The following is a 21,498-nucleotide window of genomic DNA, read 5'->3' on the forward strand; positions in this document are numbered from 1 at the left end:
TTAGCCGCAGATAGAGAGTGGGGGAAATTATTATATTATAATTATGTAATTATAATTATTTTTTATATTTTCTTTTTTGATGAAAACATGAAAATCAAATTTTAATAAGGGAAGCGTCTTCCTTCTTAATGCTGATGTTATTAAAACTGGAATGTACCTTATGTAAGTTTCTCATTATGGATGGCTCGTTTCTGACACACGTGATGGGGTTGAATTTATGAAGGAATAATAACCTCCTCATTTGGGGCTTCAGTTTGTGCAATTCTTTTTTCACTAAAAGGATGAAATTTTAATTAAATTTGCCCTTCCAACAAATTTATTATTATTATTTTTATTTTTTTTTTGTTTGTGTGTGTCAGAAGTGGGATACCCGCTTCTTAGTGAGAAGCTAAATTCTCTGCTATGTCAGCAGAAATTTTTCTTTGTCTGCCCGTGTTCTTGCTCTAAAAAAACACTGCCGTACTTTTAAAAAAAAAATTTTCTGACTTCCTCCCCTCACAATGACCCCCTCCTCCCAGCAATAGGTTTCCTGCAACTTGATTAATTGTTGCTGTTCGAGGTTGATGTTAGGAAGGGCATCCAGCTGTATACAATTTTTGCTTTGAACAACCTATGGCTATTCTAAAATAGTTAGACAAACAGATATATGAGCAGCCACAAAAACGAAGACCTGAACAAGCCATTGAAACCTGTCTACAACTGGATGAGGAGAAGAAAAAAATTAAAAATAGTTGTTGGAGAACTTACTCGCTATCTGTCAAGTCCTCTTACTTCATTCAGATTCACCAAGGGGAAAAAAATATAATAATACACATATGAACTGGTTTATTTTTCATTTACTATTAGTTTCCGGCTACATATAGAAGATCTTAACTGACAAAAGAGAATTTGAATGCCTACTAGATACTATCCTTGCATGTCTAAAGTCTCTGTGTAGGGGTTTGTCAGAGACTTGTCAGAAGTAAACCCTCACTAAATATGCAAAAACATGGTGTGCTGTCTCCTCAAGCCATCCAGTACGTTCCTCAGATTGCGAACAGAGACATTCCTTCTATTTATAGAAATACGAAGCCATAGATAATGAGGAACTAACTAATAAAATATGAGTAAAAACATAAACCTATATACTGGCAGGCCAACACCCAGGATAAAAAGGGCCCCTCAATTTGTTTATAAAGTTGGCAGGAGGAGGGAAGTAATGGTGCAATCCTTCTCTCCTCTTGAAGTAATACGATACTCATGACAGAGGCTAACCAGGATCAACCATTAGGCCTTGATAAAAAGGCCTTACCCCTCTATCACTATTAATTCTAGAAACTAAAAATAAACATTAGAGGGTTAAAAGCCCAACCATAGTCAGCTGCAAAAACTGGAATCTTAAGAAGATCGGCCCTGTCAGTGGGGCGTTAGAATACGCCGACTGCCCCCCTGCAGAGGGTAAAAGTCCCTCAATGGGGGTCCTGGATATGACCTTAAACTATATCCAGTGGTGAGGCCCCAGCTTGTGGGCTTTGAGGAGTGTGGAGCCACCCTTTAATTACCATTGCTCCCAGGTCCACTCTGACCCGGAGTGGTAGTACCTGTTAGGGTCCCAACTATGGGTTAAATAGAAACCGACGTGAAAACAACAAATATATTCTATTAAAAAAATTTTTCTTCAAAATCTTTGGATTGGGCATTAAATAACCCGAAAAGGGTTGATATGCCGTAAAACAAAAACAACCAAGCAAATTAAGAAGATCTCTATCGTTCCAGTAATTATAGGAGCAACTAGACACATGAAAAAGAATTTCAAAAACTACTTGACAAATATACTCGGTGAACCAAGTGCAGGAAAGATTCAGACATTAGCACTTCCAAGGATGGTCAGAATTTTATAAAGAGGGTTAAAAGCCCGACCGTCGGGTCAGTTGCAGAAAAGAAGGTCCTATTGTTTTGCTACCACTATTCAAAGTTTGAAACGTGGAGAAAAACTTCAAACATGATCTTTACCGAGATAAAAAAAAAAAAAGAACTAAGAGAAGACACAATAATTTAACTAAAATAAACATTATTACAATGATTTAAGATGAAAGCAATATAAAATACAAATATACAAGCTTGCTTTTCAATAATTATCTTCGTAACACTTTCTTTCTTATTTTTTTTAGGGAGAAAAAGAAAAGAATTTTGAAGATTTGCATGATTTCAGCCTAGTCTTACCAACTTTGGAATACCACAATTGCATCTGGACTTGGTTTGACCTCCTGATGACTATGAAGAATGACAGCAAAAAGATTCTATTGGCTCAGGTACGTCACATGACTATTCACTATATCAATCAACTATTTCCTTTTTCTGTTTTAAGTATTTGTGTGTCATATTAATAAACATGCACTTGTACCTTAAATGACTTATATACCATACATTACAACCATGTAATCCCTACAGCCACGTACCTTGAAGATGGGTCCTGGATATGACCTAAAACTATATCTGATCGTGAGACCCAAGCTTGCGGGCCTTGGGGAGTATGGAGCCACCCTTTAATTGCCATTGCTCCCAGGTTCACTCTGACCCGGAGTGGTAGTACCTGTTAGGGTCCCAACTATGGGTTAAATAGAATCTGACTTTAAAAAAAAATATACTCCATTAAAAATTGTTCCTCAAAATAACTAGATTCGGTGTTAAATAACCTGAAAAAGGTTGATATGCCGTAAAACAAAAACAACCAACCAACATTGAAAATGATGCTGTGAAACCTGACATAGTTATATGGAATAAGTCAGAGAGAGTGGCAACCTTGGTTGCAGTGAGTGTCCCTAATGATGGAGGTCTGTACAAGTTATATATAGGTTTTAGCAAAGTTTTTAGACTTCTAAATACACAAACAGGGATTGATGACCAATGCATTCAAGAAGATGGCAGGTCTCACTAATGACAATAAATGCAGAATCTGCTACACGGAATTGGAAAGTGTGAGTCAGTTAGTATCAAGTTGCAAGGTTCTTTTAGGAGACGGCTACTACACAGCGAGACATGATAGAGTATGTAAGTACCTTCACTGGACCATCTGTAAAGAATTAAACATCCAATGTAGCAACAAGTCCAGGGAACATCAACCTGAAAGAACAGTTGGAAATAACTTATATACCATACATTATGACCATGTAATCCCTACAGCAACCTACCTTGAAAATGCTGCTATCAAACCTGACATAGTTATATGGAATAAGTCAGAAAGGGTGGCAACCTTGGTTGAAGTGAGTGTCCCTAATGATGGAGGTCTGAACAGAGCTGAAAGGGAGAAACAACAAATACCAAAGTCTCATGTATGATATGAAAAGAAACTGGAATCTTAAGGAGATATCAATCATACCAGTTATTATAGGTGCCACAGGACTTATGAAGAAGAACCTGAAGTCCTACCTAACTAATATTCCTGGTGGACCAAGTGCAAAAGATCCAGACAATTGCATTTAAGGGAACAGTGAGGATACTAAAAAGAGCTCTCGGTTGTTTTCAGTAAAAAGCAGGGCAATGTTGGCAGCTGGTTTGGCTGCCCCATACCCAGCGTTACAATCTTCAAAGGAAGAAAATTTTTAAAGTTGTTGTTCAATTCAGTTAGTGTTGCAACAAAGAAATTCTCATCCCAAGCAAAACCACAACTCCAGTTTATAAACAAACTAGCAGCCCACCCAGAGTTGCCTGGCCATAAAATACGCTTAACTGTGATATTTAAATTTATGCAGATTTCATATTTTTTTACTATAGAGCCAATTTTCTGGTGATTATTATATTTTACCCAATAGTAGTGATTTCAAAAGATTTTAAAAAAGTAAATAAAAATATGACTTGGTGCCATCAGTTAGAATCAAAACTAAAGCATATAGTTTTCCAGCATTATTTGTTACCACCTGAGTTAATACCATATGCATAGAAAAACTTAAAAAAATGACATTGTTAAACGTATAAATGTATATTTGCGCATACGTAGAAGTAACACATTTAATTGACTTATGTCTGCCAAGTTCCAATGTTTTTCAATTTTGACCCCTTAACTATTATTTTTACTGATTAAAAAACCAAATCAAATTTGTTCCATGGGCTCAAATTCCCTTATATATCAAGTTTCAAGTCTGTAGACCAAAAATTGACAGTAGTTTGGTAGAGACCGTTCTGCACACAGATAGATAAGGTCACTTTTACAGGTTGGAATGGTAAGTGTCGCCCTAAAGAAAAAAACACTACAGCTTTATTTTAAAACTTTTATTGAAAATTTAAATTTAGATAACTTGATAGAGCTGACATCTATTCAATGTAGTCGCTTTCAACCTCAATCACTGCCTCGATACGGGTTCAGAACTGGGAGCATGCCTTTTTTTTTACAAGAGCTGGTGGGAGCTTGGTGAGTACTCAGTGGATGGCGGTGATTACTCGGTAGATGGAAGCGATCAGAATGCTTTTGGTGTTGTGGGAGGTCATGTTGGTGATGTTCTCAACATGACCAAACGAAAAAGTTCAGTGGGTTCAAGTTGGGGGAGGAGGGGGGAGGCAGTAAGAGAAGGGTACAAAGTTGTAGCACTCCTTCTGAAGCCAACCCTGGGTCTCTTTGGACTTATGGGTAGGCACCAAGTCCTGCTGCCACACCCAGGATCTGCCAGCAGCCACCTAACTGCATCAAGATTCAGCACATCCAGATATACTTTGGTGTTTACTCTCAAGCCGACTTCGAAGATGTAAGTAAGTCTCATCCCTTTACAGTAGAGATCCCTAGGTGCAAGAAAGCCTTTTACTCCAATAGTTTCTTCCCCAGAACTGCAGGTTTTTGGAACTCCCTTCCGGGATTCTGCTTTTCCAACTGTACTGATATGCAGAAGTTCAAGTGTAATGTGAACAAACATCTTTCTACTCATCTCCCTTCATAATGCCTCTGCAAATTAAGTCCCTGATAGTAGCCCCCTGCTTCAAAGTGGCACTGTGCCTTGTTTGGGGTGAAAATTGAATAAAAAAAAAAATGTGAAATGGCATAATTTGGCCCCCACTTGAAACCATACTAAAGAGCATAACCATGGCCTGAAACTTTGTTTTCATCACCCTGGGCATGTCCCTGTTATTCGTGGAAATTCAGCGATGCATTTTGAGGGTGCTGGCAATGGTCCTGTTGTCATAACTTGGATCGATAGAGAGCACGAGTTGTACAGCAGTGCATCTCCGATCGCTCTTGTGATTTGTACACAACTGGCCTACTAGTAGATGGTCTACAATGAAAAAAAGAAAACCGGTTTTCATCAAACGGAAATGGAATCATGTTATCTTTTCTAGAGCGATAATTTTATCGTTCCACCCTGTGTGTATATACATATATATATATTAACAGATGTTTATGTTTTTTGAGATTTACAAGTTGTACTCATTTTCCAAAGTCAAATAGCTTTTCCTGACCAAATAGAAATATATACATCCAATTAACACAGTCCATCAACCATAACCTGCCCGGAGAGGTACATCAGTCCAGTTGCCAGGCAACCCCCAGAAAAACTAGCTGCCTGCCTCAAACATCTGTCTCCAACTCTTCTTCTTTGAAAAACCGGCTCTAACATCCTCCCTTCTCATCTTATGGAATCTTTTCACCCTTGACTGATTCTGGCCTTTGTAAGTGGTCACTATTCGACCACCCAGAAGTTGACTCCGTTAGACATCCACTGGACATAATAGCGAAACTGTTTCCATTCAAGGGAGTTTATCTGCAGATAATCTTGTACATCATTTTTCTCAAACTGGTTGATCTCAGTATTGAAATATTAATCTATATTATAGAGAATAAATGTACATGTGGCTGGCTTGCTTCAATAATTGCCGAACGCAAATTTAGTTTTTATCAGTGAAGAAGATATTATAAATAAAGGAAAGAATAATAATTTGTATTATTTGGATTCTTCGGACTATTGCTCTCATCATGAGTGTTATTTGCATAACGTTTTAGTCCATGTAACCTCCAACCTTTTTTTGTTGGACTCTGGATTCTCCCTGTCACAATCAGGAATTCGCACAGAATTTCGAATAAAACTCTTCATTTAATCTACAGGGGTAGCATGCTCTTGTTCTGTCAGCCATGTCTGCGTAGAAGTCCTAAGTAATTTACAATTGTATTTTTGGGTCACCTGCACTGAGGATTGAACTTTCGTCATAAAGATTCCCGAGTTCAACAAGATACATGTGAAGAATGGTCGAATGATCAATCCTCATCTCAGAACTGTAAGAATAATCATGTATGCAAATTTACATTTTATGAGCAAAGAAGGGGAGGCTTAATCTCAATAATGTTTGATGATAAAAAAGGAATGAGAATTTGTTTCATTTTTAATACAGACATAAAAAAATAGTTTCTTGTTCATCATTTTTTTTTATTTTCTCACGTTCAACCCAAATATAAGGATGTAAGGGGCTATTTTTATATAGTTGTGGAACATGAGAAATTATCTGTTATTTATCTATCTATATATCTATGTGTATCTATCGATCTAGCTATCGAGGTAAACAAGTGATGAGATGTGAAGCTATGTTTTGATAAAAGTTGTCAGAACATATTGAGGTGCAACTTGTCCATTTTACACTTCAACATCTTATTTTAAAATTTAATAATTATTTAAATAAACCTTATAAGGCAAAGATCATTCGACTTCTCCTTCTGCCAGTACATAATCACAAAACAACAAAAAAAAAATTTGTTACCATATTTACAAAGGACTATGCAAGTAGATGAGCAGGTTATCAGTTTACATTATATTTAAACTTCTGCATGTCAGTACAGCCAGGGAAGCAGGTAACAGAAAGGAACTTCCAAAGTCTAGCAGTCTGAGAGAAGAAGCTATTAAAGTAGAAGGTTTTCAAGCATCTATGGACCTCTACAGTGAAGAGGTACGTTGAGGGAATGCATCAAAGCACATACCATTAAAATTCTTGTAAAATAGATGAAGCAACATTGCAGCCGTGGGACCGAGGATGGAGCTTAGATGACAGTGTGGACCTGTTAGATTGTAGACTCGTTTTTGGACCCTGTCCAAGAGAGAGAGAGAGAGAGAGAGAGAGAGAGAGATTAGTGATTGATGCACCAGCCCAGGTGTAGCAACAATATTCAGATGTGAGTAATCTTCTAGCCTGATAGAGGGAGCCCATCTTCTTTGCAGCAGCCTTTGCAATGTCCTCAATGTATTTGTTCCAGTTCATGTTGCCTGTGAATGTTAAGCCGAGGAGTTTTAAGGAAGAGCCCTCATATAAGGTGGCACAAATAATAAATAAGACTAAAATGTCAACGTTTCACCCACTATTTCATGGGCTTTTTCAAAAGTGAATAGTCAAAAATAAGTTCATGATGAAAAAGATCCATGAAAAATTTTTATCTTTATTTTCTATTCTATTTTGTGTAGATTGGTGAAGAAGACGAGGTAAGGGGTGGGATCAGGGTTGTATGTTTGATTTGTTTGAATTCTTGATTTTTTTTTTTTTATTTGCAGGCTCTTCGTCAGAAATTCCACATGCGTTCTCGAGCCCCAAATGAAGTCCCTTTGACTGACGTGCAACAAGAAGAAGACAAAGCGAAAATGTTGCTGGGAGCGAAACTTTTGGTAACAAACTTTTTCTTATATATACATATATATATATATATACTAGCAGTTCAGCCCGGCTTTGCTGAGGCCCTATGTGTGAATACACTTTATGTAAGATTTCAAATGTTTAGACCAGAAATTAGCTGAGTGAGAGAGGTAAAACTTTTTAAACTTTGACCCCAATTTTGACCCCTTAACATTTATTTTTGGGGCTCAAATCAAATTAAAAAGTTTGATCCATGTCCAAGTAACCTACATTTAAAATTTCAAGTGTTTAGACCCCAAATTGGCAGAGGAGTTTGGTAGAGTTTTCAAAGGTCAAATCGTTTAACTTTGACCCCTTGACACCCTAATTTCTGTCCGAAAACCGATTAAAAAGATTTTTCTAAATCTCAATATTTCTTATGTCAAATCTCAGTCTGTAGACACACACATACACACACACACACACATATTTTCACTTTTATAGATATATAGATATACATAGTGTCTCAATATATATATATATATATGTATTTATTTACCAGTGGTGAAAAAACCGGACTAGAGTGCTCAATGTGTAGCCAGAGCAGTATATGGGAAATTTATTACTGTGAGTCCAGAATGAGTTTACATATTGTTTCAGCTAGAGGAAGATCCTCAAAGAGAGGAAATATCCAACTAGCATCGTCAGCATTCATAGATGGACTAAGTTATAATATCAAATAAGAAGGGAAAAATCGTAGATGAAGGGAAGTTAGAAAAGAAGGGGGGAGTGGAAGGGAGAGGGTGTTGGAATTTAAAGTAGTAGGAGTGTATATAATAAGAGGGAGGGTTATAATTAAATATTAATTTTGTGTTAATTCTTATATACGTTTTTCTAGTTTATAACAGTTTAAAATTAAGACGCTATTCTTATTTATAATGGCATAAGTAACAGTTAGCAGTTAATTTAAAGGATCACCATGGCAACAGGTTGCAGAGTTAGTGTTAGTGGGCGTGGTGTGGTGGGAGGAGGAAAGAACAGGTTGCAAATGGGGTTTAAAGTGATTAGCCGGGCGGGGAGAGATTGAAAAATATTTATTGGACTGGACTCACAGTAATAAATTTCCTATATAATTTAAAAGGGATTAGAACAGTAGTCTAAAGAGCAGAGTGTATTTTAATGTGATAGTAAAATCACTAATTTAATTAAAATACAAAAAAGAACAGTGCTCGTTGTAATATTTATATACACAGAGTGTCTCAAAATGGTCTGACACATTTGTAGGCAGAAAATAAAATTAAATAAATAAAATTTTTTGATTTTTTTTTTTCTTTTAAATTTCAGTAGAATGCCATTCTATTTTAATTAAGTCAAAATTCATTTATATCTGTATTTATGCATTTTTGTTCACATATTTCAAGATGACAATAATACTGTGACAGTTGCTGCTGAGCGATATTGCGTCATGCTAAACAATTTTCTGAGAGTCAAACTGAATGAACTTTAAATAATGTATGGTTTCAACAGGACGTTGCAACATCGCATACTTCTAGACATGCAATAGGAATTCTAAAGGAAATGTTCCCGAATCATTTGATTTTTTTTTGCGTGGTGATATTGGTTGGCCCGCAAAATCATCTGATCTAAACCCCTGTGATTTTTTTTCTTGTGGGGATATTTGAAGTCAAAAGTATTCAGCCACTGCCTCCAATCTGTTGAAGAATTAAAACGAACTATTCGTTCTGAAATTGCTGCTATTCCACCCGAAATGATCCATCAAATTATTGAAAACTTTCATGAATGTCTACAATCGGAAACATTTGTCCGATTTAATATTTAAGACTGTGTGAAGTAAAATGTCATTCAACGAATATTTAAAAAATAAAAACAGATATTTTCTTAATTCAATTATTAAATTTTTTTGACCAACAAATGTGTTGGATCATTTTGACTAGAAAATACCAGCTCTGCAAGTTGCAAAAAGCCTAACATTGACATCTCAGGGCTATACATGCGACTGGGAACCACTTGTGAATTTCATACTCCCATGAAACTTCCTCCTTTGGAGGAAGCCGGCTAAACATGCCTAGGGTTAGTGCTGCAGTTTCATTATTTTAAAATATAAAGGAGTAAATTAAATGTATAAAATCATCATCATCATCATAAAACTATTATAATTACAAGAAATTCACAAAATGTTTATGAATAATTTTTTTTTTTTCTTTTTCAGTCTGGTCAAGAAAAACCGGTGAAGAAAACTTTATTTGGAAAACCGCAAAAATGATTTTTTTTTTTTTTGACCCCTGCCATCATCCCTAACAAACAAAGGGCAGCAAATTTGGACATATGCATATATATATATATATATATATATATATACATAATTACATGGTTTCTTTTGCATTGTTAAAAAAGAAAGAAAGAAAAAAAAAATTCACTTTGTATTTGTAAAAAGAAAACCATTTCTGGCATCTTTCCTACCATTTTGTGTAGGTGTGTATGAATGGGGGGAAAACATTTCCTCCAACTCACCAGATGTGATATTTAATCAATTTTTTTTTTTTTTTTTTTTGAAGGGGCGTATTTATAATGCCTAAATATTACCACAACGTCCTCAGTACTGTATTATTTAATAGGCATGACAAGTTTTAACCCTGGCCCTCTTTATGCAATAAGTGAGGTACTACTCATGTACATTTCTTATATATATATATATATATATATATATACATATATATATAAAATTTATTTATACAAACATTGATGGCTACATATGTGCATACATGTTTCTGTAATCACCCATTATTGGAGAGATTACGTCTTCAGGCCAAGAATTACCCTTAAAAACTCTCTCTCTCTCTATATATATATATATAACTTGGTGAATTAGAAGAAGAGAGTAAATTCAATTCTATAAGAGGAGACTTATCGGGATAATACAAAGCTCAACAAATTGCTTTGTAGCTTATATAGGAGAAGACAATGAAAAGTAGAAAATGAAGTCACAAAAACTATATATTGGTAAATATAGAATATAGAATGATCAATTTATTTAATAAGGGTATACATACATATAGTTGGGAGATAAAGGTGACTCTTTATCCCCCAGCTATATGCATGTGTACCCTTATTAAATAAATGAAATTCTGTATATACCAATATATGTAAGAAGTATGACGTGGTTTGCTTGAAGCATTGTTAAATAATAAAAGGTATTTTTGAAGGCTTACAATGCAGGAATGTATAGACGTTATGAGCAGATAAATAAATAAATAATTCAATCATTTTTTTTATATTATTATTATTAATTTATTTATTTATCTACCTGAATTTTTTTTTTAAGTACCATCCACAGTTGAAAAAAAATCAGATAAATAAATAAATTAATAATAATAATATAAAAAAAATGATTGAATTATGTATCATTCATTTATTTATTTATTTATCTGCTTATAGCGACTACATTCCTGCATTGTAAGCCTTAAAAAATAACTTTTAATTGGAAATAATTTTTAAAAAAATTTTTTTAACTGTTACTTCACCCCAAAAAAGGCACAGAACCACCTAATTGTAAGGAGCTACTATTTGGGACCAGATTTGCAGGGATACTATTTAGGGAGTTGGGCAGCGAGATGTCTGCTTACATTAAACTTGAATTTCTGCATGTCAGTACATTAAGGGAAACAGGGGTCCGGGAGAGAATTCCAAAGTGCAGCAGTCTGAGCGAAAAAGCTATTTGAGTAGAAGGCTTTACAGCATCTAGCGATCTCTACAGTATAGGGTGGGAGTTTGCTGCTTGTCGGGTTTGTCGAGTTATTTTTTTTTAGGTAGCCTATTATTTGAGAGCGTAACAGTTTATTTTTATCCCCCCCCCAAACAAGGCATACTGCCACTGAAGTGTAAGAGGCTACTGTGATAGGGGCTAGATTTATGGGAGGGAAATCCGGGTGGGAAGTTAAGCAGTAAGATCTTTGTTCACATAACATTTAATTTTTTTCTTGTTATTTATTGTAAGCCTTCAAAAATACTATTTACCTTATACCAATATATAGTTTTTGTGACTTCATTTTCTGTTATTGTCATATATATATATAATATGTGTGTGTGTATTTAGGTGGCTTGTTTTCATTTAGACGGATATTATTAAATAGAACAGAGTGTCTGTTTGATTATTCTCTTTTTGATTTTTTAAAACTTTTGAATTGTCCTTTTTTGTATTTTTGTCAAATTATTGCAAATAGGATCTGTATGTGATGAAACAAAAAAAAACAAAAAACGTACGGATTCTAGTTGCAACAATTCAACAAAAATACAAAATTAGAAAAACTCAAAAATAGAAAAATCAAAAGCACTCCATGATATTTAATATATATATATATATATATATATATATATATATATATATATATATATATATACAGGGTGTCCACAATAAGCCTGAAGAGTCCTAGAGTGGATGAAACGCGGAATATTCAGTGTAGCTCAATCACCATATATATTTTATAAATTACTATGTATGTATATATATATATATATATATATATATATATATAGGGTGTCCAAAAAGTCTGGCTACATTATATAGCCAGACTTTGTGGAAGCATCCTGTGTATATATATATGTATATATATATATATATATATATATATATATATATATATATATATAGGGTGCCCACAAAGTCTGGCTACATAATCTACAGGATGCTTCCACAAAGTCTGGCTACATAATGTAGCCAGACTTTGTGGACACCTTGTACACACACATACACACTTCATTTCCTTTTGACGGATTGATTGTTGCTATTTCTTCTGATGAGTTAAGGACAAAATAGATTCACTGATTGATATGATAATTAAGTGATTGATTTTGTGCTACAAAACAGATACTGTCAAGAATTGTAAATGTCAACTGAATTAAAGGAATAAATTATAACATGGTCAACATCATGAACTTTGGTATATATATATATATATATATATATATATATATATATATATATATATATATATATATAAGGATGAGAACTCAAAGTTAAATGAAAACTTTATTACATTATCAGATCAATAAGAAAAAAGTGAAAGGATTCCTTTAGGCAATGGCATTTCAAATCCTAATGCTTCTCACTGTATTTTAGAAGTATTTTTGCATTTCTCTACATTTCTCTCTCCCTATGTATTTTCCATACTTTGCAATATATATACATTTTATCTTTTTTTTTCTCTCTATACTATCAACACCTTTCCTACTGCTATATACATATAGTTTATCTAGGTCTCATTTCTAGGTTAATCTCCTTATGCCGGATTTTTTGTGGATATATAAACCTGGCTTTTTCTCTTCTTGTGGTGAGAAGCATTAGGTTTCAAAATTCCATGGCTTAAAGAGATTTTTTTTTTATTGTTCTGATGATTTCACATTGTTTTTTAATAAACTTTGTGTAGCAAAACAAAAAAGGAGACGCAAAGCAAATTTCATGACACGGGTTGTATCAGAAAGTTCGATGAGACGCAGAGTGCTGCTCATGGTACACATGTCTGAACACTTCCAACTCCTCTTAGCGTCCTGTTTTATTGTGTCCAGCATGCCTCATTTCCAGGTGTGTCATGTGACCATGTGAGAACTGTGCGAGATCGAAGGCTTTACAAGATCATGGACGCCATCTTAGATCTTTTTGATTTTTCTTTCTTCTCAGCTCGCAGGACAGAAGGACGTTTCCGATGTGAGTGTTGATTATTTATTTATCGTTTGTACAGCCACACAAGGCACAAACGCGTGGCCGCTTGCTTCTTTGATGAACGTCACACTTTGAATTCTCATCTTTTATTTCTTATATTAATTGCTCCACTTATCTGTGTAGAGCTTTTATTATCTTGATAGGTTTCTGACATAAAGATTATTTATTTGTAAATTATAATTTACAAGTAAATTTATTGTTTGACAGAAAACTCCGAAAAGATTTTTATTAATCTTATTATTACATATATAAAATCAAAGAAAAGTTAAAACCCAGTTGGATAATTAGACACTTTTGTTGACATACAATTTTTTTAAAATGTTTGAATTGTTTGAAAAATGTTTGAAATGTATGATGAAGTATAAATGAGTTCAAATCAAATATATAAATAAAAAAAATATTATATTTTTACATTTTGTTTTCTTGGTGAGACTGTGGAGATGCGTGTTTATTTTGTGAAGTAATATAATGTTTTTGTTTCCGACGGACGAAACAACTGTAGAATTATTTTAAATGTTTCACTTGTAATTTTGAGATTTAACATGTTTGAACACAAACAAATACAGCTCTGGGTAAGCTTCGTATTAAAAAGAAAATCATTGTACTTATATCCATCGAGCTATGTATTTTTTTTGTGTGACTTGGAATATCAATATATACGTCTGCTCTGTTTTGAGAAGGAACATTTTGATGTAAAAACTTGAGATCTACTGTCTGCTTTGTCTTGTGGCAGCCATTGCACCGACTGAGAAATGTGTGGATGTTCTTACACAAAACTTTCACCATTATAAACAAATGATCTGTGTGGATTTTCACACACACACACAGTACTTATGCAGAGAAGTATCATGCTATTTTTTGGTAGTATTTTCAACTTCAAGATTGATGGTATCTTTTGTTTATTAAATTGTTAGGTAAACGTACAGATTAGTTACAAACTACACTCCCCATGTTAAGAATGGGTTTCTAAATAATAATGTTATTTCAGCACAGTACCTTCTCTGCATAAGCACCATAAAATATATATAATTATTATGTGTATGTATATATATATATATATATAATTATGAGCATATGTGTATATATATAATTATGTGCATGTGTGTGTGTATATAAATATATATAATTGTGTGCATGTGTGTGTATATATATATAATTATGTGCATGTGTGTATATATATATATATATATATATATATATATATATATATATATAATGGTTGTATAGTCCTAGATATAGATCCACTGAAACCCATGTGTTTATTCAAGAATGTTCAATGAAGGACAGAGCAGGTATATAGTATATTTATTAATCAACCCTTTTAATGTAGTATCTTTCAGAAGATATATATATTAAAAATATTATTTTAAAATATGTTGGGGATATTTTCTGACATTTCAATAGTGCTCAATAAATAGTAGAGCTTAATAATACAGAAGTATGCTGTATGGCTACACAAACGCATGAGAATTAATGATTGACATGCGCTTGTATTTGCATAGTTACTTAGCGTCTGTGTTATCTTTTTGTAAGTTTTGTGGCATTTTACAAAAAAAAGAAAAATGCTCGATATTTAAATAGAAACTAAAATAGAGCCAAATACAGATGATGGTGAATACGACAGATAAATGTCGTCATTGATGTTAAATCATTTTTAGCAACATCTGTTATTCAAATCCTTTTTCGTCATTGACGAAATTCAGTCAATACCCATATATGGAAGGAAGAATCCTAAATATAGAGAAATGTGAAAATGTCAATGTTTGTATATTTTTGTCTTGACGTTTTTGACATTATATCATGAATGAAAATGTACTAGTCCAGAACTTGACTCAACTTTGCATTGGCATCTTCCGGCATGGTTACTTAAGTAACTAGAAAGGGCAGATGTGAAAGCCTGCCAGAGACAATAAAGTTGAAACATTGGAAACAAAAATTGTAAAACACAGAAATAATTATCGTAAGTGTAATTATATGAAAAAAAAAAAAAAAAAAAAATTTTTTTTTTTTTTTTTCAAGAAAAGTTCTCGAATAAATCTTTTTTATGATGAAAACAGAAGCAACTATGAAAGAAAATAATTTTTTAGTTTCAAGCAAAATATTTTATGTTCAAGAACAGTTTCAAATAATTTCTTTTTACTTATAATGAGAAAACTTGCAAATAAATATTTTTTATGACAAAAGCATAGAAACAAATGTAAAAAAAAAAAAAAAAATTTTTATTTTCTTTCAAAGAAAATTAAATATCTTTACAACTTCTTTTTTTTTTTTACTTAAAAAGGTTTGCTGTTAATATTTGTTTTTGCTAAATGTTTAGGGGGTCCTGTTTTGACCTTCACCCAGGCAGGGCGCTATTATTCATTTTCTATTTACAAAAAAAAAAAAAAAAAGTTCTATAAAAAATATAAATTTTTTTTTCAAGAAAAATTCTCAAATTTTTTATTTTTTTTTTTTTTTAGAAAAGTTTCAAATAAATAATTTTTTTACTCACGAGAAAACTTGCAAATAAATATTTTTTATGGCGAAAACATAGAAACTATAGTAAAATGATATTTTTTTTTCTTTTTTAAAGAAAATAAATATTTTAACAACTTTCCGTTTTCTCTTAAAGAAAGTTAAATGTCCTAACTTTTTTTTTTACTTCAAAATAGGTTTTCAGTTGATATTTGTTTTTATTTAATCCTTAGGAGGGTCCATTTTTTCCCATTTTACACAGGGCGCTATTATTCATTTTCTATTTACGAAAAAAAAAAAAATGTTCTTGTTGCAGTGATTTTCACAATTTTAGTGAAATTTGTCATGTTGATTGCCTGATCATATTGGCATCTTTTGGCTGCTTACTGGAAGATGCCAATGCGAAGTTGAGTCGGGTTCTGGATTGACGCTACAAAAAAATTCATTTCTGTCCAAAAATTACATGAAATGTATTTGTTATAGTTTATCATTGTCTATAAAACAATACATTAAAGCAATTTCACATCATATATATGTTATCACCCTACACCCATTTTTTTTAAAAGATGGGATTGCTCGATCACCGAAAGTGTAATGCAAAACAAATAATATTTAAAATTTAATTTTATGTTATGTTAAACGTGAAACTTGAACTAAAATATACTTACTTTGGATTAGAATCAAAGTGTTGTTTGTTATATCTATAATATCGAGAAGGGGAAAAGGTCTGTGTCCACATCAGATGTTCATAAGATATGAAACAAACTCCCCACAAGGTTTTTGGAGATAAATCCCCCATAACCGGATATATTTCCAAACACCATTGACTAGAGTACTTATATAAATATGTTTCAGTTTGAACAAAGATAATACAATAATATTGTGTAGTCTGCCTTCATGCTTGAAATATGTCACAAACTTCCACAACCTTTTTTTTTTTTTTTAAATATATTTGGAACACTATTAACCAAAGTACTTCTATATAAAGTACTAGCATGGGTGCCTGGTGTTGCCCGGGTGTTTGGAGGTGTGTGTTGAGCAAAAAAAGTGATAGTAGGAAGTTAGGCTCGAACCTGTACAGTTTGAACAAAGTTTATACAATAATATTGTGTGGTGTACATTTGGGCCTTACATCCATAGAATAGAAATGTCACAAACTAGTTGAAGGTTTTTGGAGATAGACCTCCCCCACCCCATTATATATATATATATATATATATATATATATATATATATAGATATCTTTGGAAACTACATTACAGAATCATAAAATTGTGGAATTTTTACAGGTCCCACCAGTTATATATATAATAAAATGGAAGTTTGAATATACGCCTGCACTCATATCTCAATTAAATTTTTTACTATCCTATGTTTGTATATTGCTTGATGTCCAACAATTAGTTTTCAAACTGACCACACCCCTACCCCTGTTCTTGTCTCCTCTCTACCCTGGGTGGATGTCGATCACTCAAGTGCCTTGCTTCAGCTGCTGCTGTTGCATCTTTTTATTTGTTATTTAATGTCCATGTGAATCTACTTTCTAATTTGCTGTTCCTCTTTAAATGGCTGTGACAAAATTGAGGAAAAAAAAAAATCTTTACTGTTGATTTTAGGTCTTTTGGAACTTGTACAGTTTAATCAGGACATTAAAAAAGGAAAATATCGACTGAAGATCTCAAAAAAAAAAATTTCATTTAATTTGATCGAGTAGTTTTTTTTTTTTGTTTTTTTACAGCGGAAAAACATGTTTTTATGACAGCACGTTGAAGATAGACATCTTGGAATTTTTTTAACACGCCATGGGGAGATAACTCAATGTAAAGTGCCGACACTCCCTCCCCATCTTTAATAACTAGCTTTTCTTCCTAAAAATTGATCCTTTTGCTCAGTATCATAACAAATTGTTTTTTCGCTGTAAGAAAAAAAAAAAAAAAAAACTTGATGTAATTAGGTGAAATTTTTTTCGGAGAACTTCATTCCATAACGGATATGTACAATTTAAACTTTTTTTTCTATATTTTAATTTTTTTAATGTCTTGATTAAACTATACAAGTACCGATCTTTTTTTTAATTTTTATTAGGGTTTTTCTAAATTGACTCTTTGGGAGCTTAATGATTATCTCGGCTGGTGACACAGATTCTCGCTTTGTGATTTTGAGCGGCTGCAGGGGAAGCTCATGTTAATACTTAAACATCATTTTTTTATTATTATCTATATATTAATACCGTAGTACCTTTAACGTACATATGTATGTGTTTCTCGGTTTCTAGATTATAAATTATTCAAACAGGAGATCCTATTTATTAAAAAGGGGGGATAGAAAGTGATAACATATTACGAACATTAAATTTGTATATAGAGATGCTAATTTAATATTCGTAGTATGATATCACCTTCTATCCTCCATTTTAATAAATAGGATCTCCCGATCACCGAAGACAATGTAATAAAAAAAAAAAAAAAAAACGTGATGTCGATATTAGGCCATACTTGAAACTAAAATATACCTTCTTAGTCTTCTGGCTACGATCCAAGGGTAGTATCTGTTCTGTCTAAAGATGGCATTGTAGGGTTTCCGTTTGCGCCAGACGTTCATACAATGGAAATATGTGACAAACTCCTATAAGGATGTTGGAGATAAACTGTAATAACCAGATATATTCTGACACTACATTAACTAAATTACTTATAGATAAATATTTTTGCAGTTTTGAGAAAAAGGCTACAATAATATTTCGGGGTCTCCATTCATGCTAAATGTCAACCGTATGCCCAGCAGCAATATGTTATGAATGAAAGATACCATTGTGGAATTTCCACAGGTTTCCGCTAGTTATTATTATTGATGCAAGCAACTTCCACAGTATTATTTTTAATCAAATTTTAAAAAGATTTTATTTTATTATTTTTTTTTTTATGCAAACAGATAATCAATTCCTTAAATATTTAAAAATAAAAACTTTAGTTATTTGATTCAAAGAATCTTTTCTTTTAAATGCTAACATTTGTTTCATGGATTTTCGACTTGTGGCTTTGACCATCTGCAAAAATCTACTTGTTCCTATTTACTTGCCTCCCCACGAGGGCAGTGTTAAACACAAGGTCGTTTTTTTTAATGTGGGGAAAATCCAGCTACCCAAAAAGGGCACTCTGAATAGGAATAAAAATTAAAATTATCTCAGTCATGAAGGATTTCTCCTCCACTGACTGAGGACAGAAAAGGTGAAGTGTAGTATCAGAACAGATACTACACTATGATCCAAGCACTGTTGGGTCTAGGATACGTCCTTATCAATCCAACAGACTATGAGCCATTATGGCATCAGTTGATTCTGCTCTATCAGAGTGAAGAATGGTCAAGCTCGGTTCTAGGAGGTGTGCTCTCCCAGGCATTACCTTCTCTCATTGAGAATAGGCTGGTTTATTGCCAATCATCTGAGGAGCCCCTACTGGTTAATGCTGAGTGGTCTGTTCACAAAACCAGAGAAGACCATTTTCCGATGTTGGCTTTTCCGACTTTGTGCCACAAAAAGAGTTTATCACTATTGGAGTACCAATGTGACTATTTTAAAACAATACTACACAGACTTTTTCGCTTAGTTATCAGAAGTTATCTCCCCTGAATTATATTGCAAGCACAAATAAAAAAAAATTAAAAAAAAGTAACCATTTTTCCCCTCCTATTGAATTATTATAAAGAAATCGGCAAAATTAATTACACTGGTTTCAATAAAATGACATGTAGGAAAGTTTATGGGATGGAGGGGGGGATAAAGTATAATTATTAGGTAGGTTTATTTTATTGATAAATATTACTATAAGACAACAAATTAGTTCAAAATTATACAGTTGGAAAATTAAGTAAAAAATAATTTATATTGGTGTACCAATTATTTTGCAATCAGTTTGTGTTAAAACAAGTTTAATATCTCATATAAAATGTAAGCGTGTTGAACTGCCATAAATATTGGTTATGAGTAAAGCACTCGATTGGCAGCCAATTCACTTTTTCAGGATGTAAGATACCAGATTAAACTGGAAATAAGAACTGGATGCTATTTTAATTCAGGCCATTAAATTAGTATTTGCGTTAAAACAAGTTTAGTATCTTAATATTAAAACAAAAATAGGTCACAAAGAAAATAGTTTTTGTCAAATTTCCCAACTTAAAAATAATTAATGTCATCAATAATAACATTTACCGTTCTTTTCTCAGGAGTAACAATTTATACAAACAGAGCAGAATGTGAACCTTGAGTTTACTTTCATTAGTCCTGAAACTCTCACTTCCCCTGAATCTATCCTGTAGTCCTCACATTCCACAAGCGATGTTTCTTACAAAGGAGGAAGAATTGCTGTTTACTGGGCCGAGATCTATCTAACACTTATCTTTTTGGGTAGTTTTTAAACTTGAAATAATATATATATATATCTATTATATATATAATTTTTTTTTTTTTTTTAGCTCTTTACGTCAGTGATTTTGTCTTGTCTGGAGCAATTTTCATAACCCCCCCGCCCAAAAAAAAAACAAAAAAACTCAAATTGCTTTACAGATGTGGTAAAAAAAATTGTCATTCAGCACAATAATTTGCCCCCACCCCCTTTGTTTTTTTTTTTTTTTTTTTTTGTTAATTCAAACAGATGTTTTTAAATTTGCGTACTACATGTATGGGCCCTAACAATAAACCCAACAATCCGTGCTGAGAGAAGTTGTGTCTGGCAAGACAAGCCAATTTATTTTTTAAACTATTTTTTTCTCTTCCGTTCTGTCATTAATGGAAATTTTAAAAAAATCTTGCAGTATTTAAATAAAGAATTGAAATAAAGACAAGTTGTTGTTTTTTTTTTGTCAGAGAAATTCACCTTTCAAAGGGTTGTCCCAAAAGTAAAGCCTCATATTTTTTTTTTGTTTAACTCAAAAAGTTGCAGAGCTGCAAAGACAGGAGTGGTACTATTAAAACTAGTAACCTTTTGTGCTCCACAATTTATTTTTCTACAGAGTCATCACCATTCTCAATGCACATGTGCCAGGAATTCCTTGATGCACTTCCATGACAGAAATTGCTTTCTTAGAGTCTCACACTATCAATATCTGCAACAGAGCGATGAAACTTTCAGGTCATGAATGCATAAGTTTAGTCATCATAACAATATAATTTGCAACAAACTCTGATCTATTCAGATGGAATAAAAAAAAAAAAAATAGGAGGCATTACTTTTCGAACGCCCCTCGTATGTATTTTATGAAGACGGATGCATAGACCCTTTTGTCAGAAATGAATGATGGCTGTGCATTAGTGTCCAGAACGCACTTTGTCACATCTGTCGCCACTCTGAAATCAGCAAACCCATCTCCTAACTTTGTTGACATCAACTGCATCTGCTTCCTAAAAGTTCAACAGGCACAGGTGAATGTTGACCTAAAGAGTCCGACATTCAAACTCCTCGGTAATATGATATAGAACAAATATACAGACAATAGGAGTTTGGTCACATCTTTGAAAATATTCTTTCAAAAGTTTAATATGAAATTTTAGAAAACCAAATAATGTTATAAAATATTTATTTAAAAGATAAAAATTTTTTTTTTTTTTTTGCTTCTTTTGAGACCTCCGGTGTAATACATCTTTTTGATCAGATTTTACGTTACCACCCTCTCCACTTGCCGTTTTAACCCCCAAAGAGTCAGCACCTTGTTGAGAGAGTAGGTTAGGTGTGTTTTTCGACTGACAACAACTGTCAATA

The 21,498-nt window shown here is 32.9% G+C and overlaps 1 protein-coding gene across 2 annotated transcripts in view; it reads left to right on the forward strand.

Moving 5' to 3' along the window:
• LOC145269494 (protein hobbit-like) overlaps positions 1–9,974 on the forward strand; it is a 387,158-nt gene extending 377,184 nt beyond the window's left edge. For both annotated transcript variants that reach the window (XM_080125227.1, XM_080125228.1), the window contains exons 58-60: positions 2,151–2,291; positions 7,497–7,607; positions 9,785–9,974. In XM_080125227.1, the coding sequence (XP_079981353.1) occupies positions 2,151–2,291; positions 7,497–7,607; positions 9,785–9,838 (306 nt within the window). In that variant the 3' untranslated portion in view covers positions 9,839–9,974. The remainder of the gene's footprint in view (positions 1–2,150; positions 2,292–7,496; positions 7,608–9,784) is intronic.
• Positions 9,975–21,498: the final 11,524 nt, after the last annotated feature.

Source organism: Euprymna scolopes, chromosome 45, assembly GCF_053919585.1.
Source record: "Euprymna scolopes isolate OS-2025 chromosome 45, ASM5391958v1, whole genome shotgun sequence".
Classification (NCBI taxonomy): domain Eukaryota; kingdom Metazoa; phylum Mollusca; class Cephalopoda; order Sepiida; family Sepiolidae; genus Euprymna; species Euprymna scolopes.